This window comes from Monodelphis domestica, chromosome 1, assembly GCF_027887165.1.
Source record: "Monodelphis domestica isolate mMonDom1 chromosome 1, mMonDom1.pri, whole genome shotgun sequence".
NCBI lineage: Eukaryota > Metazoa > Chordata > Mammalia > Didelphimorphia > Didelphidae > Monodelphis > Monodelphis domestica.
In genome coordinates, this window is record NC_077227.1 from 457,294,791 (window position 1) to 457,318,887 (window position 24,097).

Consider the following 24,097-nt stretch of genomic DNA (forward strand, 5'->3'; position numbering starts at 1 on the left):
AAAAAGAGCCATAGAATCTCAGCAAGATGGAGGTGGAGGGAAGGAACCTTTATCCATTTCACTCTACTCTGGTCCACCCACCACTCAGTTATCAAAGTGATCTTAAGTACCAATCTGACCTTGTTATCTTCCTACTCAATAAACTCCAGTGGCTCCCTGTCACCTCCAGGATCAAATATAGAATCCTCTACTTGTTTGCCTTATAAAGCTCTTCTTAACCTGATTCCTTCCTACTATTCTGGTCTTATGCCTCCCTCTCCTTCACATACCCTTTGATCCAGGGACAATGGCCTCCTTGCTTTGTTCAAACAAAATAGACCAATTCTCTTTTCTGGGCATTTTTACTGGCTGTCCCTCATGCCTGGATTTCTTTTCCTCCTTGTCTGAACCACTTGGCTTCTTTGGTGTCCTTCACATCTCAGCTAAAATCCTACTTTCTACAGGAAGAATTTCCTGATGCCTTTAAAACCTAGAACCTGCCCTCTGAAATGATCTCCAATTTATCCTGTACAGACCTTGTTTTTACTTCTCTGTCTCCATGTTATCTCTTCTATTAGATTGTAACCCCCTTGAGGATATATTGGTGCTTGATAAAGTCTTGTTGTCCCTTTACCCTCCATCCCAAATCCCAACAACCCAAGGCTCTTGTTGGGGCCAATTGTTCCCATGAGCTGGTTTGACCTTAATGGCAATGAAGTCTTCCAGGGTGATGTCCTTCTCTATCAGGAGCTTCTCTCCTTTAGAGACCAGGCACATCGCAGCAACCAGGATCTTCTTGTCATCTGTCAAGTCCTCTTTGTACTCTGAGTAAGAGATCTCCACTGGGATCCTCTTCTCTGAAAGAGAAATTGGAGGTTGCCACTTGGGCTTCTATTTGGGAACAATAGCTTGAGAAGAAATCTAGAGCACTGGAAGGAACACTAGCTCTGGAGCCAGAAGACCTGGGTTCAAATCCTACCGTGGTCACTCACTGACTTAGGATCATGTTGAATCCTGAATTTACTACCTGTGACCTATGTGAGAGGTCACTTAATTTTCACATGCCTTGTTTTCTTCATCTGCAAAATGAAGAGGTTAGACTAGAAGACTTCTGAGATTCCTTATAGCTCTATAGTTATACTTTTTTTAAATTAAATTTTTTTTTTCTGTAGTTATACTTTAGAATCATAGGATTTCAAGCTAGCAGGAATCTCCAGGGAAATCCTTTCATTTTATAGATGAGGTTTAGAGAGGTGAGAGTCAAGACTCAAAACAGGTCCTCGATCATTCAAAGAGTGAGCAATTATTCTGAACCTCAGTTTCCTCTTGGAGGTGAGACCAAAGTGGGAAGAGACTCAAAACAGGCTCTATTGCCATACTGGTGAACCTATGGCATGTGTGCCAGAGGGGGCTACTCTCCTCCTCCTCTTCACATACACATGAGGACATTTCTCTCATCACCAGATCCTCTGCCTGGAAGCCTAATGGAAGAGCTTCCTACCTTCTCTGTCTGGGTTAAGTGGGGGGGCTCACATGCTGTGAGAGGGTTGCAGTTTGGGTACTTGGTCTCTTGTCATCACTGCTCTATTGCAAAAACCCAGGTGTAAGGTGATGAGAGCTGCACCAGTGTTAGAGGGAAGAAGGGGAAGTATTCAAGAGATGTTTTTAAGGTAGACTTGGCAATTGTTTGGCTATGGAGGGTGAGAGAGAGAGAAATGAAGGATGACAACTTGGTCGTAAGCCTGAGGGTCCGGGAAGAAGGTGTTGCTCTCCACAGGCACAGTGAGTAAGTCACAGAATCTGGATTTGGACCCAATTTCTTTCCCCTCTCCTGTGATACTTGTGAAGATAGAACAGAGACATTATTTACATTGTCCTTAGGTGTGTCAGTTATTAGAAGAGCTGACCACTGAGGAATTTAGACAGGTAAGTGACTTGTCCAGGGCATGAGGTTGAATCTGAACTTAAGTCTTCTTGCCTTCAGGCCTGGTGTTCTATCCATTATGCCACCTTGCTGCCCTACTCCAGAAGGGTGGCAGATTGGAAAGAGTGATGTCTGTGAAGTCAGAAGACCTGGATTCAAATCCCAGCTCTGTTACTTCTCTCTGTGTGGTCACAAGCAAGTCACTTAACCTTTTGGGGCCTCAGTTTCCTCAGCTTTAAAATGAGGGAGTTGGCCTAGATGCCCTCTAAATTAGTCCCTTTTTGGTTCAAACTTATGGGTCTAATAAGGAAGCCATCCATTCTCTCTCTGCTCTTCTAAGGCTTTCCCACTGCCAGGGTTGGACTGAGTACTCTCCAAGAAGCCTTCTCAGGTCACCATAGTCTAACCCAAATGAGCAGGAAGCTCAGGCCCCTGTGGTTCCTTCCCTTCCTTCTCCCCTATACTATCCTTGCCCCTCCCCAAAGGGGAAGATTTCTTCATGCCTCCTTGACCTCCAGAGGCCAGATCTGGATGTGCTCTGAGATCCCAGAACCAGCCCTGTCCTTCGGGGAGAAGAGGAGTTACCTTCTTCAGGCTCTAGTTTAATGGAGTGGGATTCGTGAAGGATCTCAGCCACCGGTCTCCGGGTGTAGAGGATCGTGGCTGCACTCAGGTTCACCTTGACCTTCTGGAGGCGGGAGGTGAGGTTGGTGAGGCAGATGGCCAGCTTGATGTCCTGGCCGATGACAGGGGGCTCCAGCAGCTTGAACTTGCCAGTGATGTTGGGCTTCTTGGCTGGCTCCAGGACGTCATCCCTCCAGGAGGCCCAACCTCGGCCACTGGCCCTCCGGATCCTGTCTCTTCTCCCCGAGGCTTCCACCCCAAAGAGCTTCCTTACTGCTTTCCTGTATACTTGCCTCTCCTTCCGGGACCCTGGGGTGGGGGGAGAAGAGAGTTGTTATATGGTATTGGCCTGCCTCCCGAAAGCAAGGGTTCTACAAGACAGCTTGTCGCAGAAGGGATGAGACGATCTCCCCTAAGCCAACTGGGCCATCTTCTGAAGATGGCCGGGGCGCATTCTGGAAGCTCAGATGCCTAATTCTCCTTTCCTTTCCCCAACCCTGCTCTCCTCAAGGATAGATTCTGCCCAAATCCAATTCTCGTAAATCCCTTCCCCCACCATCAGCTTCTATGGTTTTAATTATTATTGCAATGTAGAGGATTCCATGGAGAAGGAAATGGCAAACCACTCCAGTGTCTTTGCCAAGAAAACCCCAAATGGGGTCAGGAAGAGTCAGACACAACTGAAAAAAAAACAAAAAAAAAACCCAAAAAGTGGATTCTTGCTCTTAAGATCCAGCCTTAGCTTCTCCACTAAGAGTCTCATCACTAACTTCTCTAGGACATTTTGACCTGTTCAGCCATGAGCCTAGTGCCTAATGGGCTAATTGACTAAGTAGACATCTTTTTTTTAAATTTAAAAAAAAAAAAACCTTACCTTCCATCTTGGAGTCAATACTGTGTATTGGCTCCAAGGCAGAAGAGTGGTAAGGGCTAGGCAATGGGGGTCAAGTGACTTGCCCAGGGTCACACAGCTGGGAAGTGTCTGAGGTCACATTTGAACCCAGGACCTCCCTTCTCTATGCCTTAATTAGACATCTTATAGGTATGTCAAACTCCTAAATGGAACTCAGACCTTTCTGGATTTCTCTTTTTCTGTTAAACAGCTAATAACCCTCCTAGTTACCCAAGTTTTCAGCCTCAGAGAGGTCCTCAACTCCTCCCTCCCTCTCACCCTATCTATCCAATCAGTAGTCAAATCTTTTTATTTCTATTTCTGTGTCATGATTCACAACCATATTTTTTCCACTCCAAATGATTTCTCCTTAGTTAAGGGCCCCATCACATTCTCCTGGACTATCATGATAGCATCTTAATTTGGCTTGTTGCCAAGGATGCCCTCTACAATCCATCCTCTGTACAGCTACCCAAGTGAATTGCCTAAGCCATGTTGTTCCCCTACTCAATAAACCCCAGTGGTTTCCTATTAATTCTAGAATCAAATACAAACCCTACTGTCATTTAAAGCCCTGTTTTAGGGGCAGCTAGGTGGCATAGTGGATAGAGACCCAGGATTAGAGTCTGAAGTTCAAATCTGGCCTCAGACCCTGCCTCACTGTGTGACCCTGGGCAAGTCACTTAACTTTGATTGCCTCGTCCTTGCCCTCTCTTAGAGATGTTGCTAAGGCAGTTAAAAACAAAAAACAAAACAAAAAAAAAACCCCAAACTCTATTTACAACCTGTCTGCACTCTACCAGTTCAGACTTATTAAGCATTGCTCCCATTCAGGCAGTCTACACAAAGCATTCCATCTCTAGTCTCTGCCTTTTCAAAGGCTGTCCCCAAGCTTGCAATGCACTCTTCCTCCTCTTTGCCTCAGAACCTCCAACTTTATTCAAAGCTCTATTTATCTTCATGAGATCTTCCCTGACCATCCCCTGCTTTCCCTCCCAAGTTACCTGGGACCTATTTTTCTGCATGCATTTTGTTACATTACTATATGTGTATATTGTCTTCCTCGAAACTGGAAGATCCTTGATGGCAGGGACTTGTTTTCCTTTTGGTCTTTGTATTTCTAGTGCCTGGCTCATAGTAGGTGCTTAATAGATACTTTTGGCTGACTCTCTTTCTCTCCCCTCTCTGTGGTTATCTGCAGAGGAGGAAAATTTGGAGGGGTAGATGCAGAAGAGGGTTCTTTCTGTTCTCATGATACTCTGAATTAATAATAATGATACACATCTATAGAGCACTTTAAAGCTTTAGGTATAGTTAAAATAGGAAATTATCCTCATTTGATTGATGGAAAAGCTGAGGCTCAGAAGGTTCCAGTGACTGGCCCAGCATCACATAAGAAGTTAGTGTCAAAGCCTGAGTAGAATCCATGTCTTCTGACTTCAGGTCTAAGAAACTATCAATCAGGCCAACTCCCTCCCTCCCTCCCTCCCTCCCTTCCTTCCTTCCTTCTTTGCTTCTTTCCTTCCTTCCTTCCTCGCTTCCTTCCTTCCTCCCTCCCTCCCTTCCTTCCTTCCTCCCTCCCTCCCTCCCTCCCTCCTTTCCTTCCTTCCTTCCTTCCTCCCTCCCTTCCTTCCTTCCTCCCTCCCTCCCTCCTTTCCTTCCTTCCTTCTTTGCTTCTTTCCTTCCTTCCTTCCTTCCTTCCTTCCTTCCTTCCTTCCTTCCTTCCTTCCTTCCTTCCTTCCTTCCTTCCTTCCTTCCTTCCTTCCTTCCTTCCTCCCTCCCTCCCTCCCTCCCTCCCTTCCTTCCTTCCTTCCTTCCTTCCTTCCTTCCTTCCTTCCTTCCTTCCTTCCTTCCTTCCCTTCCTTCCTTCCTTCCTTCCTTCCTTCCTTCCTTCCTTCCTTCCTTCCTTCCTTCCTTCCTTCCTTCCTTCCTTCCTTCCTTCCTTCCTTCCTTCCTTCCTCTTTCTTTGGGCAGGGGTTCATTTCTTCCCTTTTTTGAGTCCCACAGTAACCATGGGGCAGCAGAATATAATGGAGAGTGGGTTGTACTTTGAGTAAGAAGGAATTATATTTGAAGCCTGACTCTGATGATTACTTACTGTGTGATCTTGGGCAGATCATTGAACTTTTCTGAATCTATCTACTTTGTAGAGTTATTTTGAAGAAAGGGATCTGCAAATCTTAAAGTTCTCTTTAAGATGTCAGGCTTATTCACTTGACCACTTAGTGGCTCTGTCACCTTGGTCAAGTCACAACCTCTTTGGGCCTCAATTTCCTCCTCTGTAAAATGTGTGTGAATTAGACTAGATTGCTCGCTGAGGCCCTTTTGGGTTCTAAATTGTATGATTGTGAGGCACTGTCACTGAGGAGCAGAGAGAGCAGACAGTAGCCTTTGTCACCATCCTTGCTGACTAACAGCCTTCAACATGCCAGCCCAGTAATTCAGGTGGCTGTCTCTTTACAGATCTTATCACATAGGATTCTGTTAACATGAAGTTTGTTATGATTTGGAGCCAACCTGTTTGCAGACTATTAGAGCTAAGAGGCTCTTAGAAACCATTTAGTTCAATCTCTTCATTTCATTGAGAACCAGAAAAGGTAAGCTATTTCCCTAATGTCCTCCAGCTGGTGATCAGCTGATGCCAGATTTGAATCCTGGTCTTCTGACTCAACTCTTTCCATGACTTCACACCTTCTCCTCCCCCCTGTCCTATTTTATAAGAGTAGGAACTAATCCAATTGGTCTCCTTGATAAGACAGGGAAGGAAAATCAGCTGAGGCTTAATCTCTAAAGCAGTATGGGACCCACACCCACTTCTCTCCAAGCTTCCACTCTCCTTGCCTCCTGGGGAAGACTCCTCATCTCTTCTTGCCAACACCTTAGGGCATGGTTGTCATAGATCACTGTTCCATGCATATTCCCACTCAATGCTGGTGCTGACAGGTGGCAACCAGGCATGGAATGGAGCTGGCTCAAGCACATCAGGTCCTGTTTCCTGCAAAGCCAGCCTCATCAGGAGACAAATTTGGGTGGAGTGAGGTGGTGGCAAAGGGTGGTCTTTCCATGACTATTGGTAGGAATTGTACTGTTTAATAATATATGATTGGGAGATGGGATTCCAAGCAAGCTCCTTTGGTGGTAATAGGAAGAAATCTGGGTGATCCATGACCCAATCTGCCCAGTTGGAGCTTGTCCTCACATTTATTGAAAGCCTTAAAATGTGCATAGTGTAGGGCCAGCAGGGTGGCTCAGTGGATTGACAGCCAGGCCTAGAGATGGGAGGTCCCAGGTTCAAATTTGACCTCAGACACCTCCTAGCTGTGTGACAAGTCCCTTAACCCCCATTGCCTAGCCTTTACCACTCTTCTGCCTTGGAACCAATACATATTGATCAACCAATATTGATTCTAAGGTGGAACGTAAGGGTTTAAAAAAATAAATTTTATTTAAAAATTTTGCATAATGCTTTTTGATCTGGAAGGTGATATTTCCCCTATTTTTCAGATGAGAAAACTGAGGTAAAGACATCATGTGACTTGCCCCAAGTCAGGGTTTGAAGTCAGATCTTTCTGACTTTCCATTATAGTATCTAGTATCCTATATTTATTATCCACCTATCTGACTAATGAAAGGGCCAACTCCAAAGCTCTAGAAAGTGATAGGAAGGTGGGCTGTCATAGCAAGAAGAAGAGGATCCAGGTAAGAACTGGGTTTCAGTGCTCTGAGGAGAGAATGCACCAGATTTCCTTCCTTCCTGAAGACAAGCTTGGAGCTGGCTTCATGTCTGGGCCAGGCCCACAAACTAAGAAAATATTAATACAGTGACCCCTCACCTGTTGCAGGAGTTGCATTCTAGAGTCTCCTGAGATAGGTGAAAATTTATGAAGTAGCAGTGTTATTATTTATATATTTTAAGGCTTTATAAACCCTTCCCACTCTCCGATAAACCTTTTCCACACTCATTAATCTTTCCCATAGTCTTAAAAACACTGAACCAATCAGTGTCCAGGATAAAGAACTCGCCTTTTATTCCATCAGCCAATAGTGTGCCATGTATAATCTAATGTTGGCAAACTTGCTGGAGTGGTAGTGGTGTACTGCATTTCTATTGTGTACAGTATGGTATTCATCTGCAAAATCCCATGATATAGTGAAAACTCCAAAATATAGAATTAGGTTTTTTTTAACTAGCAATACAGTGAAGCCATGATAAATGAACTTCCATATAGCGAGGGATGACTGTAACTCTCATTTCTTTCTTTTTTTGTTTTTTTAAACCCTTACCTTATGTCTTGGAATCAATACTGTGTATTGTCTCCAAGGCAGAAGAGTGGTAAGGGCTAGGCAATGGGGGTCAAGTGACTTGCCCAGAGTCACACAGCTAGGAAGTGTCTGAGGTCATATTTGAACCCAGGACCTCCCATCTCTGGTCCTGGCTCTCAATCCACTGAGCTACCCAACTGCCCCCTGTAACTCTTATTTCTAACTACCTATGAAGGATTTTCCCCATGAAATCCTATGAGGTAAGTGGCAGAAGGATTACTGTTTTACAGCTAAGGAAACTGCCTGAGAGAGAGAGAGAGAGAGAGAGAGAGAGAGAGAGAGAGAGAGAGAGAGAGAGAGAGAGGGAGAGTGATTGACAAATCACAGACACAGACCTAGCCTCAGACCTGGGATCCAAACAAATGTTCTTTCTAATACTGTCTTTGCTCCCTCGTTAGAGAGAGGATCTTACATTCTACTATGGGAAACAAACATATAAATAGGCACATATAGGACCCACTTTGTGTGTGTGTGTGTGTGTGTGTGTGTGTGTGTGTGTGTGTGTGTGTGTGTGTGTGTGTGTGTGTGTTTAGGGCTGACCCATCTTCTGTGACCCTCATCTTAGGACATCTGCCACTTAACGACTTTATTCTTTCTCATTCAATCTTGTTATTTGGTCATTTCTAGTCTTGTCTGACTCTTTGTGACCTATTTGGGGTTTTCTGGGCAGAGATACTAAAGTGCTCTGCCATTTCCTTCTTTAATTCATATGACAGATAGAGAAACTGAGGTAAATGGGGTGAAGTGACTTGTCTAGGGTTACACAGCTAGTAAATGTCAGAGGCTAGATTTGAACTCAGGAAGATGAATCTTCCTGACATAGTTCTATCCACTGTGCTACCTAATAGCCCTCATTTGGTTTTATGTCAAACAAACAAGCGGTTATTAAGTGCTTATAATATGACAGACACTATGTTAAGGGAACACTGGTTTTTCAAAGAAGGCAAAAACAGTCCCTGCTTTCATGGACCTTACATCCTAATATGGGAGACATACATATAAACAGGCACATATAAGACACACTGAGTCGAGGAAAGGTAATTTTAGAGGGGAAGGTTCCATCAACCGGGGAGGCCAGGGAAGACCCTCTGCAGAAGATAGTGTATGAGCTGAGTCTTGAAGGATGACAACAGAATCTGGAAAAGCCTCATCTCTGGGCCCTGATAAATGAAAGGGGAGAAGGGAAAGGGGGAGATGGCTTGGCTTGGCCAAGAAAGTACAAATGACTTTGGGAAAGAAAAGGATAAATGATATTTTCCTCTTTTAAAAGGTGGATGAACCAATAAAGGGAAATTCCATTCTGGCTCTGATTCTCATCAATAGGAAGAATTTAGTTGTTGAGGGAGAAATTGTGGAGAATTTGGGAGGAAAGTCACTGGTTCTTGAAGTTTTGAGAAAAGAGAAAGATCATTAGAAGAGGAAAGGACCTAACTGGATGTGCAATATAGATTTGGGGAAAGTAGGTTTTAAAGAGTTCAGAGGAAGTAAAAGTCAGCTTAGAAGGAGATCTCAAGAATGACATTCTGAAAACATAAATAGTTCAATTAGGACAAAGGTGAATTGTCAGAAAAGGCCGATGTGACTGCACAGGGAGCTCACCGGTCGCCTTAGTTTTTAAGACGATATATAGAAAGGAAGATGAGGGCAGAGAGCAGAGAATGAATACAAAAGTGTGGCTCAGTATTATAAGAATAGCACTGGGAGTATTAAAGCTTGAAATTAATTGAGACTGGTAAGGAAAGCTAAGGATAACAAAGGGGTTTAAAAAATGTTTTATCTCTATTGGAGAAAAGAGCACAAAAGGAGGTATGGGACCACTGCTAAGGGTGGGTAATAATAATAAACACAGTGTTTTAAGGTTTGTAAAGCATTTTACAAATATTTTCTCATTTATTGCCACCACGACTCTGGGAGGTAGGCACTATTATATTTATTTTACAGAAGAGGATACTAAGGTTAAGTAACATGCCCAAGGTCACACAGCTAGCAAATGCCTGAGACTGGATTGAAATTCGGGTCTTCTTGACTGCAGAGGCAGGTGGTGGATTGGATAGAGTACCAAACCTGGAGTCAGGAAGACCAGAGTTCAAATCTAGCCCCAGAGACTTAGAAGTTGTGTGACCCTGGATAAGTCACTTAACCTCTGCTTCAGTTTCCTCAACTGTAAAATGAGTATAATAATAGTGCCTACTTCCCACGGTGATTGTGAAGATCAAATGAGATAATAATTGAAAATTGTTTAGCACAGTGTCTGGCACATAATGTAAAGATTAAAATTTAGGGAAACTGAGGCAGGTAGAAATTATTTTCTCTCTGTAAGGAGTATTATATTTTTATGAGGTTTATTAAAGATTAAGGATTAAAGAAAATACAGGATAAGAAACATGTGCCTAGGCCAGAGAGGCCTAGACAAGATAATCTCACATCATGGAAGAGCCGCGTCTGCTCCAAAACAGAAGTCCAAAAGAGACCACAAAAGCCTTTGCAATCAAGTTAAATCCCTTCTCGATCCTGGCCCACCTGAGAATTCAGTGAGATTACAAAGCATTTTGGGGAAGTGGAGCAAGGGCTTGTGGGGATTGAAGTCCAGAGTTCAAAATCCATTTTTTACAATAGCAAATGTTTAGTAAATGTTAGCTATTATTATTTTGTTTTCTCTGCCAAGGAGAATGTCCTCTGCATTGAAAAAAAATCCAATAAAAGTGGAAAATAGGGAGTTAGTTCCCAAAGTAAATAAGGAGATGATAAGAAAACATCCAGTGAGCTTGACATATTCAACTCAACTGACCCAGGTCAACAATATCCTGGAGCAATGAAAAAATAAAACAAAACCAACACCTTGGCAGATGTGATTATTTAGTCACTGGCAATGATCTGTAATAAAATGCCATGGCAGATGGAGGAGGTGCTGAAGGATCAGAGAAAGGCAAAGAGGAGGAGACCCAAGTCTGTAAACCATAGAATCAAGGGAGGGAGATTTCCATTCTTGGTGAAATTCTGGAACTTATTATTAGACACATTATTGTTAATTATTAAATAAAGTATTAGCCATTATTAAGCATTATTGTTATTAACGTGTTATTGAAGAGGTTAGAGAAAGAAAAAGGTGAATTATGCCTCTACTTGAGGTGAAAGAGACCAAAAAAAGAGGAAATGGTCCCAGATATACAAAAATATGGATAGCCGCTCCTTTTGGAGTAGCCCCAAGCTGGAGACTGAGAGGTACTAGTGATGGTGGTGATGGGGAACAGCTGAACATTATAACTGTAGCATATGAGTATGATATGGAACATTAGTGCCGTAAGAAATGATGAAACGGACTACTTCAGAGGGAACTGGGAAGATCTCTATGGACTGATATAGAACAAAGTAGACAGAACTCCCAGAATAAGCAAAGTGAGAAAAGCAACTCTGAAGGATTTTAGAGCTCTGATGAGTGCAAAGATAAACAAGTTCAGAGGATTAAAGAGGAATCGTGTCAGATCCCACCCTCGCCCCACGCCTACACACCTGCAGCCCCAGAGGTGATGGGCTTAAAAGCCAGAAAAAGAGGGTCAGTGCGGGAATTCCTTTTGCTGGACTATGGGAGTTTGTTGTAAGAGTTTTCTGTGTGTGTATTTTTTTATTGTTCGATTGTAATGGAGAGGGATGGGAGGAAGAGAAAATAATTGCTTATAAAATTGATTTAAAAATATTCATTAAAAGGGGAAAAGTATTTATGGCTAGCATGGTTTCACAAAGAACAGATCATGTCAGACTAACCTTATTTCTACTGTTTTGACTAGGTTATCCAATTGGGACCTCAGATATTTGCTAGCTATTTGACCCTGGGCAAATCACTTACCTCTTTTTGCCTCAGTTTCCTTATCTATAAAATTAGCCAAAGAAAATGGCAAAAGATACTCTAGTATCTTTACTAAAAAATTCCTAAACTCTGGGGCAGCTAGTTGGTGTAGAGGATAGGGGGCTGTCTGAGTTCAGATCCAGGCTGAGATACTTAATAGCTGTGTGGTCCTGGTCAAGTCATTTAACCCCTTTGGTCTCAGTTTTTCATATGTAAAATGAGCTGGGGAAGGAAAGGGTACACCACTCCAGTTTATTTATCAAGAAAACCCTAAAGAAGAGTTGGACATGTCTGAAATGACTGGACAAGAACAACAGTAACATATCAGAAGAATGTTATAGTCAGGGGTGTGTGCTGGGACCTTCCAGATAGGCTCAGTCATGTGCTAAGTTTTTTTAGGGTGAGCATTTACACCCTAGAAATCACAAATCAAGGCTTGGCTTAAGAAAGTGATGGAAAAATATGAATAATTAAGATTAAACTTAAAAGTGGGTCATGGCTACAATTTTTTATTCTTATTTTTTAGAGAACTGATTAAAAAAAATTCTTCCTTTCCATCTTAGAATCAATACTGTGTATTGGTTTCAAGGCAGAAGAGCAGTAAAGGCTAGACTTGCCCAGGGTCACACAACTGGGAAGTGTCTGAGGTCAGATTTGAACCCAGGACCTCCCATCTCTTGGCCTGACTCTCAGTCCACTGAGCCACCCAGATGCCCCCCAAGAACTGGCAGTTCAACATATTTACTAATACACTCCTGGCCATAGATGAGGGTCTACCTAGGTCTTAGCAAAGCAGCCGATAAAATCTGTCGTGTTATTCTTATGGAAGAGATGGAGAGATGTCAGTTGGGTGATAGTGCAATTCGATGAACTTGGAACTGGTTGAATGTGTGGATGTGATCTTAGCCTCCAGGGGAGTGTCTTAGAGATTTGGGCTTTGCTCTCTGCTATTAAATATTTTTGATAATAACGTGGCATGATATAATAATATACTAATAAATAGCATTATGTTTATCACATTTTCAGATGATGCAGAGTTGGGAGCAATAGCTCACACACTGGATGATAGAATCAGGATCCAAAAAGTTAGATTCGACTGTTGGGTCAGATCTAATAAGGCAAAATTCAATAGGGACAAAAAATAAAGTCCTACATTTGGGTTTAAAAAAGACATCCCTAATGTAAGGTAAAGGAGGCATGGGCACAGAGCAGATTTCCTCAAAAAGATTTGGGGATTAGGTTTGATGTGAGTCAATAATACAATATGGCAGGGGTGGCTAGAGATCCTGGCTTGGTGATGGGAGGTCCTGGATTAAAATGTAGCCTCAGACACTGCCCAGCTGTGTGACCCTGGGCAAGTCACTTAACCCCCATTACCTGGCCCTTACTGCTCTTCTGCCTTGGAACCAATACACAGATTTAATTCTAAGACAGAAGGTAAGGGTTTAAAGAAAGAAAGAAAAAAGAACATATGGGTTAAGTAAGCACTAGGTGAAATTCTGAGAATATAAGAAAAAGCAAAAACAATCTTGTTCTGTTTGGCTCCAGGGGGCAGAACCAGGAGGAATAATGAGGGCAAAGAAGCAAGCAGAGGCTTGATATTAGGACCAACTTCCTAATAATTTAGAGGCATCCAAAATTGGGACAGGTTTCCTGGGGTGGTGGTAAGCTCGCTGTACGTCGGATGACCATTTGTTAGGTCTGTTGTAGTGGAGATCCTTTTGGCAGGGGAAGGAGATAAAGACTGGACCAGATGGCTGCTGAGATCCATTCTGACTCTGAAATTCTATGATTTTGTGCTTGAAAGAAAGAGCTACCTGGTTTCCCTTGAACCTGAGGTTTTAAAGGTCGATTAGGTAAATGTGCATTTAGTAAGAGGACTGAAAAGGGGCAGCTAAGTGACTTGGTGGACAGAGAGCCAGGCCTGGTGGCAGTGGTACTGAATTCAAATCTGGCCTCAGACACTTCCTAACTGTGTGACCCTGGGCAAGTCACTTCACCCTCATTGGCTAGCCCTTACTGCTTTTTTGCTTTAGAATTAATACTAAGACAGAAGATAAGAAGGTTTAAAAAAATTGAAGGGATAAAAAAAGTTCTTATGGTACTAAATCTAGTTAGATGGAAGTGAATAAGCCAATTCATCAAACAGAATTCAATTTCTTAAGTGCCTACTCTTTTCTCATGAGGCAGGTAGGTGGCATAATGGATAGAGTTATGGGTCTGGAGTCAGGAAGACTCATCTTCTCGGGCACAGATCCTCTCTAGCTACTAACTCACTCCATCAGAATGACCATGAGACTGAGTCAGAGACTAAGTTGAAACTTGGCATAGCTTCTAGGGAATTCTAGAAGCATGATTGTGCCTCAGCAGTTGGAGTCTTTGAAAAGTGATGTGTCAGGGGCAAGTAGGTAGCAGCAGGTCTGGAGTCAGGAGACCTGGGTTTAAGTCTGACCTCAGACACTTTCTAGTTAGGTAACCCATGGCAAGTCATTTAACCCCATTCACCTAGCTCTTGCTTGTCTTAGAGTTGTTACTAAAATAGAAAGTAAGGGTTTAAAAAAGAGAAAGAGAAGGAAGGAAGAAGGAAAGAGAGAGAGAAAGAGAGAGGAAGAGAAAGAAAGAAAAAAGAAAGGAAGGAAGAAAGAAAGAAAGAAAAAGAGAAAGAAAGGAAGAAAGGAAGGAAGGAAGGGAGGAAGGAAAGAAGGAAGGAAGGAAGGAAAGAAGGAAGGAAGAAAGGAAAGAAGGAAGGAAGAGAAAAGTGATGTACTTGACTTTTTCCCTTTGAAGGTAAGGGGCAGCATGTTGTGGTCTAAAGAGCCCTATGATTATATTCAGGGAATGTAAATTTGAGTCTGATTCGTGATTTGTAGGGGCAGCTATGTGGCACAAGGGATAGAGTGCTGGACCTGAATTTTCATGAGTTCAAATATGATCTCAGGCACTCAATAGCTGTGTGACCTGGGCAAGTCACTTAATCCAGTTTGCCTCTGTTTCCTCATTTGTAAAAGAAGTTGGAGAAGAAAATAGCAAACCATTCTAGTATCTTTGCCAATAAAATTCCAAATAGGGTCTCAAAGAATTGGGCTACTGAAACTACTGAATAACCATAAGCTCAGTAGGTCTGTAGCCTTGGGCATGTTTTCTTTCTCCAAGTCTCAGTTTCTTCCTTTCTACAATGACATTAATGATACTTGTGCTATTTCCTTCATAGGACTGTTGTATGAAATGATAGATGTTATTGTTATTGAAGGGTTATTAGGACCTGGTGGTCGAGTAGAATTTTAACAAAAGGGTAAACTGCAGCAGATCCCTGGGCAATATAACATTTATAATTATCAGGGACATCCTAGATGGGTTAATAATTTACCTCCATTCATGCCAAAGACCCTAGCAGACACACTTCCCTTTTCAGGTTTTTGGAAATATAGAACAAAGCATAAAACAAGGTAGATGACTCCATGGGATTGAGTACAAAATGATAGATTACAGAGCTGAGACACAGGGAACAACATGATTGGTTGGAAATTTGGTAATGGGGCTAGCTATGCCTTCTCTTCTTTTCTCATGGGTTAAGAAGGCTCATGTTGGAGTCTAGGGGCAAGATAGTGACCCAGACTTTTATATAACAAACCTTGAAGAACAACTTTGTGGCTAACGATATCAGGCCCGATTCTCTTTGTCACGCTCTCTAAAGTCAGCAAGAATTCCTTAAGGCCAGAAAAGACCAATGATCAGAAGGAGAATTGGATTTCTAAACTTAACCCATTACAAGCTAGCTGAAGTCTGAACTAAGTTCAGAGAAAAAGAACCATGACTCAAGCAGTTACAGGACAAAAACAATTACTTTTAAATAGGATTTAAAAATGATACTGGATCAATTTTAATATTTTCACTGACCAAATAAATACTTCTTACTGGCCATTCTGCTCTACCTTTGTGGATAAATCTGGCAGCCAAGATTCAAAGGATTCAGGTAAAGATGTTCCTTTTCTGGTTATGGTAACATATTCTCCACCCCACCTGTCCCATAATTGCCTTGAGGCCCTAACCTTGGTTGTCTGGGCCCTTTCAAGGTTCAGAAGACTGTACCTGGTTGCCATTGCTTGAAAAGCCCTATGTTGCCCCTGTTACAATCATCTATCTGTCTATCTATCTATCTATCTTCCTTCCTTCTTTTCTCTTTCTTTCTTTCTCTTTCTTTCTTCTTTCTTTCTTCTCTTCTTTCTTCTTTCTTTCTTTCTTTCTTTCTTTCTTTCTTTCTTTCTTTCTTTCTTTCTTTCTTTCTTTCTTTCTTTCTTTCTTTCTTTCTTTCTTTCTTTCTTTCTTTCTCTCTCTCTCTCTCTCTCTCTCTCTCTCTCTCTCTCTCTCTCCCTCCCTCCCTCCCTCCTCCCTCCCTCCGTTCCTTCCTTCCATCTTCCTCCCTCCCTCCCTCCCTCCTTTCTTTCTTTCTTTCTTTCTTTCTTTCTTTCTTTCTTTCTTTTCTTTCTTTCTTTCTTCTTTCTTCTTTCTTTCTTTCTTTCTTTCTTTCTTTCTTTCTTTCTTTCTTTCTTTCTTTCTTTCTTTCTTTCTCCCTCCCTCCCTCCTCCCTCCCTCCCTCCCTCCCTCTTTCTTTCTTTCTTTCTTTCTTTCTTTCTTTCTTTCTTTCTTTCTTCTTTCTTTCTTTCTTTCTTTCTTTCTTCTTCTTTCTTTCTTTCTTTCTTTCTTTCTTTCTTTCTTTCTTTCTTTCTTTCTTCTTTCTTTCTTTCTTTCTTTCTTTCTTTCTTTCTTCTTTCTTCTCTCTCTCTCTCTCTCTCTCTCTCTCTCTCTCTCTCCCTCCCTCCCTCCCTCCGTTCCTTCCTTCCATCCTTCCTCCCTCCCTCCCTCCCTCCCTCCCTCCCTCCCTCCCTCCTTTCTTTCTTTCTTTCTTTCTTTCTTTCTTTCTCTTCTTTCTTTCTTTCTTTCTTTCTTTCTTTCTTTCTTTCTTTCTTTCTTTCTTTCTTTCTTTCTTTCTTTCTTTCTTTCTTTCTTTCTTTCTTTCTTTCTTTTCTTTCTTTTTCTTTCTTCTTTCTTTCTTTCTTTCTTTCTTTCTTTCTCTTTCTTCGGCAGAAGAGTGGTAAGGGACTAGGCAACTGGGGTCAGGTGACTTGCTCAGAGTCACACAACTAAGAAATGTCTGCAGGCAGATTTGAACTTAGGACCTCCCATCTGTAGGTTTGGCTCTCCATCCACATCTTCTTTAGAGAGCCCCTATTGATGCAACTTACTCTTTCAGGAGCTGTCTCAACTTCTCCCCTTAGCCTTTGATGATCTCAACACTAAACCAGCTTGGTGTGTTCCCTGTTTTCTATTCCGTTACACAGCATTGTTTTCCTTTCTACATAACCCAGTCGATTTCAGTTTTCCTGATTGGATAAGGAGTCCCTGCTCTACTTGCATCCCAGCCTGCCCTGCAGCCCCTATTACCTTACATTCCCTACCTCTTCTTTCATCAGCTCATCTGGCTGAGCCCAGATCTATACCTGGGCAGTCGATTTAGCCATCTTCCAAGTTCTTGAATATCACAGAGTTGCAGATTGAGAAGGCACTGGAGGACCTCTAGACCAGTTCGTAGCTGAGCAAACATCCCCTCTAGCACATCACTGAACACTGGTCATTAAGTCTCCTTTTGGAGACCTTTCCTGATAGGGAGCTTATTACCTCCCCATGTGGACTTTTTCTCTTGGTGACAAACTGTAGGAAGTTTTCCCGACATCAAGTTTAAGTCAGCCTTTCTCGAATTTTCAAGCATGATAGCCAGCTTTCCCCTCTCAAGCCAAGGAAAACAAGCCTAATTCTTCTTCCATATAATAGTCTTTCTAATGCTTGAAGACAGCCATCTATTCCTGACTGCAGGTTGTCCAGGGAAGGGGAGAGTCTTGGGACATTCCCCAGTTAATCTTGTCTTTGTCCTACCAGCCTCTTGTACTCTCACAAGGGACAAGGAGTGGGGTAGGAGGTGGTACCCATATTCTAAGATGGAAGGTAAGGGTTTGTTTGTTTTTATTTTAAGTGGGGATTTGGGTTTGAATTCTAGCTCTAACTCTTTAAAAAAAATAATTTATTTTTAAACCTTACCTTAAAAAAAAAAAGAGTGAGAGCTAGAATTCAAATCCAAATCCCCAGTTAAAATAAAAACAAATAAACCCTTACCTTCCACCTTAGAATCAATACTGAGTATTGGTTCCAAGAGAGAAGAGTGGTAAGGGCTAGGCAATGGGGGTTTAAGTGACTTGCTCAGGGTCGCACAGCTAGGACATGTCTGAGACCTCCCAGATCTCCTGTTTCTAGACTGGGTGGTCTGTCCCCTGTGCCACTGAATCCAGCTCCTTCTCAACCCCAAAGTCCCACATTCTCCATCATAGCATCCTGTCAGTTCACATTCAAATCCTTCCAGTTTACAAAACATTTTTGCTCTTTAAGCTCCACAAGGCAAGGAATACATTTTACTTCTATAAACATCTATTAAGCTCCTATTCTGTGCAAGGCCCTGGGGATAGAAAGACAAAAATTAAAAAAAGCATTTCCTTGCCCTCAAGGAGCTTATTTTCTACTAGAGGGATATAGAATGTAGCTAGGGAAGTAAATTTAGAGTTATCCAGTGTAATTAAGAATGGGAGAGACAGAGACAGACAGAGACAGAGATAGCTAGAGGCAGAAAAGATAGAAACAGAGAGAGAGAGACAGGGACACACACACACACACACACACACACACACACACAGAGAGAGAGAGAGACGAGAGAGAGACGAAGAGAGACGAGAGAGAGAGAGAGAGATTGAAAGAGAGAGCATTTACAACTTTCTTGGGACCATGTAGAAGATGGCACCTGGGCTGTGCTTTGAAGGAAGCTGGGGATTCCAAGAGGTAGAGATGAGGAAGTGGAACATTCCAGACCTGGATAATCACTTATGCAAAGGCAGAAAGGCAGCATTTGGCATGTCAGGTATGGGGAATTTTACAGATGGAGAAACTGAGATTCCCATGCTATGGCCTACAAACCCAGGTCTTTCACTTCCAAGACTTGGATTCTTTTCATCCTTTAAAATATAAACTTCTTGAGACCGTGTCCCTTTTGTCTTTATATGCCCATTATCTAGCCCAATGCTTGTTGATGAGTTATTGGGGCAGTTGAACTTAGCCCATGTTATGCCCTTACCTTCAGGGTACTTGTAATGGCTGGTGATGTCCACACGGGTGTTGCTGCCCACAGCCTTGGTGCTGATGCATTTGCCAATCTTCTTGGTATCTGAGTAGACCCTCTCTCGGCTGTCATCCTCGTTCCGGAGCCATGTGATATAGTCAGCATTGACTTCAGCAAACACAAAGGGTCCGTCGTGGGCCAGGTCCACATCGCCCTCTCGGATGGCAGTGACTGAGGCTGGTCCACACTGAAACACTCCTGAGTGTGTCCCCAATGAAAAGAAAGTGGCTGTGAGGGATACTACGTCCCAGGCAGGGGCTCTGGATGGAGGAGGTATATAATTGAAAATCTGTTACCCTAAAAAAGTACTACATTTCCCAGGAGCCCACTGATTTCCTGTCATTACGTACTTCCTGTAGATAGGGGATATTAGGTGGGGATGTGGAAGGTCCCAGCTCTTTACTTCCAGTCCTGAGCTTGGTGGTGGTAAGGCAGGTGTTTGAACTGGCTGATCAGCTATGGACACCTGGTCTCTATTTTGTATCTTCTTTATTCCTTGATTTCTAATGATCATTAATAAATCTCTTAAAATATAATAGTTTTATTATTGAGATTTCCAATCAAACAGAGGCCAGGAGTCCTTGCCCCAAATGGGCCTGCAAGCCCTAGTATTTGGTTACCTTCACTCTCCTCTTGGGGGGTAGCATCCAGGACCTGCCAGCCATTATAGGAGGACCCAAGGTCTCTCCGGGCAAACCAGCTTTCATTCCAGACATGGAAATTCCTGAAGCAGAGAAAAAAATATAAATGCAGCTAGAACAGATGCTTATTAAGCATGGCTCTGTGCAAAGCACTCTGTTGGGGAGATAAGAAATTTAGATAAAACCCAATCCTTGACCTTTTATCATTTTATAGGAGAAGGCAATCAGAGTATATGTTACATGTTAAGTTCATTAGAAGATTATAAGCAAAGTCTAATGTCAGGTCTAAGTGGGAAGGCCATTATCAACCATTGAGAACCAGACATCTGAGATCCGGTTGCTGTCCAATTGTTTCAGTTGTGTCTGACAACCCCATTTGGGGTTTTCTTGGCAAAGGTACCTGAGTGGTTTGCCCTTTACTTCTCCCCCTCACTTTACAGATGAGGAAATTGAGGCCAGCAGGGTTAAGTGACTTGTCTGGGGGTCATAGAATGAGGAAGTAACAGGTCATATTTGAACCCAGTCTTCTCTTTTCTTCTTGTTCTTCTCTCTTGTTCTTGTTCTTCTCTTTCTTCTTCTTCTTCCTCCTTTTTTCTTCTTTTATTATTGTAATATTTATTATTATCTTCTTTTGAAAATTTTTTTATTACAGTGACAAATCTACACATAAGTTTTCTAAGGTTACATGATTCATGTTGTCTTCCTTCTCTCTTCCCTCACCCTTTTCTGGAGCTGACAAGCAATTCCACCCGGGTTATACATGTATTATCACTCAAATCTTATTTCCATATTATTCATTTTAAAACCAAAACCCCAAATCAAATACCTAAATAAACAAGAGACAAATCATATTTCTTCTGCATTTCTTTCTTTAGATGTGAATACCATTCTTTTCATATTAAAAATTTTTTTTTCTTTATTTTTGAACTCAGCTCTTCTTGATCATAGGCCCCACACTCTATCCACTGGGTCTCTTAGCTGCTCAGGACTGGGGTCCTAGGATCCTGGTAGAACAGGAAGGGACCCCAGAAGGACCATCTAGTCCATAGATAAGGAAATGAGGCCCAAGGGAGAGAGATAAAGAGGGAGGGCATTCTAGGCCAAGGGAACAAAGAGTCCAAGCAAAGATATCTCCCATGATTGTGAGGAAGACAGCATGTAAATATTCAGGATCAGAAAATAGTAAAGATTTGGTGAAGTACTCAGAGGACAAGAATATGAGACACAACAAAGGAATGTAGAGATCTAGGCCCAGAGATTTGTAATGGAATGAGAATTATCTAGGTTATTGAGTCCAAACCCATCATTTTACAAATAAGGAAAACAGGCTCAGAGAGATGAAGAGTGATAGAAATCAGCACGAATTTAGGACAGTATGTAACAGAATCAGGTTTTGAAAACAGATCCTCCAACTGTATTTTTAATACACTATATACTACACAGGAAGACTCAAGTGCAAATTTGACCTCAAATACTTAGTAGTTGTGTGACCTTGGGCAAGTCACTTAACTTCTGCCTCAGTTTCCCTATCTGTAAAAATAAGGATTATAATAGCACCTGTCTTTCAAGGCTGTTTTGAAGATCAAATAAAATATTTGTAAGATACTTTACAAGTCCTAAAGTACTACATAAATTTCTTTATTACATTATAAATTATAATTGTATATGATATATACTATAGCCTATATAATAGATATATTTATAATTATATAAAACAATAAACATTATTTTAAAAATTGCTTCCCCTCTTTTGCTGCTAGGCTTATTCTGAGAATCTTTTGTGGGGGAGGAAAGGAACTATCACCCTCCCTTTGGAGAACACAACGAGATACTCACCACATGCTGTCTTCAGTTTATATCTTCCAAGGTCCTCCCAAATGAGTCCACATACTTGTCCACACTCAAATTCTTGTCTGTGTCATGGGCTGAGTTGAAATTGGAGACCACCCGAGTGGCAATTCCTAAGCACCTTAGACTAAAAAAATGGCAGACTAGGGATACCCCAGGCCATCTTGGCTTTCCCATTCTAGACTTCTGCCCTGAGAACCATCCTAGCCACATAGAGGGAGCTGGCTTATGGCTCAAAAGGGATCTCTTCATTCATACTGCTTCTACCCAACTCTTACCCTGCCCAACTTTCCTGCTCTCAATTCATGATTTTCATATATTAAATTTATTTAAAATGAGGTACACTTGAAATGTCTTCTCACATGAAACCTAGAAATAGTTGTACTGGATTGTAAAAACTTTTTTTGTGGATGGGCTATTTTCTGTGGTTTTGCTTCCTAGTACAAATCACTGAGACCAAAATAATTGGGGTGACCCAGGGGTATTCCATGCAATTAAAAAGAAATCTTACCTTCTGTCTTAGAATTAATACTGATAAGGGCTAGGCAATGGAGTTAAGTGACTTGCCCAGGATCATACTGTTAGGAAGCATCTGAGGCCACATTTGAACCCAGGACCTTCCAACTCCAGGCCTAGACTGAGCCACCCCGCTGTCCCTCATGCACATTTAAAATAAGGGAATGGAGAGCTGAGCCTCCCTTACCCACCCAGGTACCTGTGCACATGACTCCAGCAAAGACCCAGCACTGACCGTACTTCACAGGCTTAAACCTGCCCTTGTACCATTTGTAGAGGATGGCCACGCTGCCCCGCCAGTGTAGGGGGTTGGTTCCGCCGGTGTACTTGCCCCGCCACTGGCCCTGGACCACTCCTTTGTCATCATTGCTATTTACTGCCAGGAGAGGCCTCCTTCAGTCATCCAGGCTCCAAGGGAAGCAGGACAGAAGCCTCAGTGACCGAAGCATAGAGCCTCAAAATCCTGTGGGGGGTGTTGGGGGGCATCTCAGGGCACCCCCCCTTGCCATTAGCAGATTGCGGGCCTTATCGCTAAGTGGGATGCTGTGGGAGAAACAGCAAGAATTAACTGCAGCCTTGCTTATTGGGAGGCCGTCTACACTTTGAGACTTGCAGACTTGTCAATTGATTTGGTTTAGCATTGGTTTAGCAGCCTTCTTGGAATTCAGGACGAGAGCAGCATCAGTCTCTTCTTCCAGATAAGGAGAACTACGGACCGGACCGGAGAGTCCTTGCCGAACCGGCTGCAAGTCTCAGTGAAGACCCCCAAATGAGCAAGGTGGCAGTTAGTTGCGATCATTTGGGTTGTCCTACAGGCCTCAGTGGAGGAGCTCCCCAAGCTGGCCTCACCATGGCGCTGATCACTCTGGAGACGTAGACGGGGTCGTTTCTCTGGGACACGTCCGTGACCGGGTCTTCCTGGTGGCTGGGGCTCCGGTCCAGGATGGACAGACAGATGTTCAGAATGTCCTCTTCAAACTGGAGTCCAGAAAACCAAGCTCAGGGCGTGTGGCCTCGGGGGTGAGCTCCTGGAGCCCCGTGTCCCAGCCCGGATTAGACTGTCCAAGGCGCCCAAGAGCTGGCATCACTAGCATTGGGACCGTAGCATCCTTTTGTGGGGAGGAAAGGCACTCCACATCTGCCGAATGCCAGCGCCCCCTCCTAGCCATGCCACACCTCGGCAATAGCAAGCCCCAGAAACGCCCAGCGTCAACCAAGGGCAAACTGGATATTTTTAGTGTCTTATTGTTATTTTTTTTTAATCTTTACTTTCCGTCTTGGAATCAATATTGTGTCTTGGTTTCAAGGCAGAAGAGCGGTAAGGACTAGGCCATGGGGTGAAGTGACTTGCCCAGAGTCCCATAGCTAGAGAGAGTCTGAGGCCACATTTGAACCCAGGACCTCCTGACTCTCCTGTGTTTATTAATTCTGTGTCCTGTGGGCAGGTCACTTGACCTCTCTGAGCTTCAATTTTCTCACGTATAAAAAGAAGATTACAAGATTGTTGGGCCTGGCTTTCAATCCACTGAGCCAAGTGGCCCCCCTATTTTTTTTTAAACCCTCACCTTCTGTCTTGGAGTCAATACTGTGTATTGGTTCCAAGGCAGAAGAGCGATAAGGGATAGACAGTGGGGCTTAAGTGACTTGTCCAGGGTCACCCAGCTGGGAAGTGTCTGAGATCAAATTTGAACCCAGGACTTCCCGTCTCTAGACCTGGCTCTCCATCCACTGAGCCACCCAGCTGCCCCCTACCCCCTATTTTTTTAAGGACTGTCTGAGCCTGGGTGTGGGGAGCAGAGTAGGGATATTTGGTCTCTTTCCTCCCCTTCCCAGAGCCCTGCTGTGACCGGTCCCCTGGAGACCTGCCCGTAGTTCCAGCCCTGGGCTCGGATGTGCTTCTCCACTCCTCGGAAGATGATTCCATTGTCATTCAGCACGTACTCCTGCCGTTCTTCCTCTTCAGCCAGGTAGACATCATCCTCTGAAAATCAGGCACCAGGATGGGTGAGGGGCAGAGATGGGCCTGGGTATCTGCCCTTGCTAGGCTGGGGTGAGGCTGTATATTATTGGGAGATGCTCCCAGAGGGCTGGGTACACGATGGAGAAATTGCCCCGTGGCCCTGGGATGGGGGAAGGAGGCTGGAGCGGAGCTCTGAACTTGGCCCTTGGGAATGGGTGCAGACAGCTCCGGGGAGCTTGTCCCACACAGAACTGAGGGAGGGACAACGGGTGCTAGACAGAGCACTGGTCTAACAGTCCAGGGCTTACCTGAGCACCACGGATTGAA

General features: G+C 43.2%; 1 protein-coding gene across 1 annotated transcript in view; it reads right to left on the reverse strand.

Annotated features, from left to right (window-relative positions):
- The window catches only part of TGM6 (transglutaminase 6), a 57,832-nt gene that overhangs the window by 1,679 nt on the left and 32,056 nt on the right, over positions 1–24,097 (reverse strand). Inside the window, 10 exon segments of the mRNA XM_056817121.1 lie at positions 682–836; positions 2,489–2,836; positions 18,761–19,003; positions 19,426–19,529; positions 21,283–21,299; positions 21,301–21,437; positions 22,010–22,200; positions 22,628–22,788; positions 23,673–23,791; positions 24,079–24,097. The exon segment at positions 24,079–24,097 is cut by the window's right edge and continues 164 nt beyond it. Of these exon segments, the coding sequence (XP_056673099.1) occupies positions 682–836; positions 2,489–2,836; positions 18,761–19,003; positions 19,426–19,529; positions 21,283–21,299; positions 21,301–21,437; positions 22,010–22,200; positions 22,628–22,788; positions 23,673–23,791; positions 24,079–24,097 (1,494 nt within the window).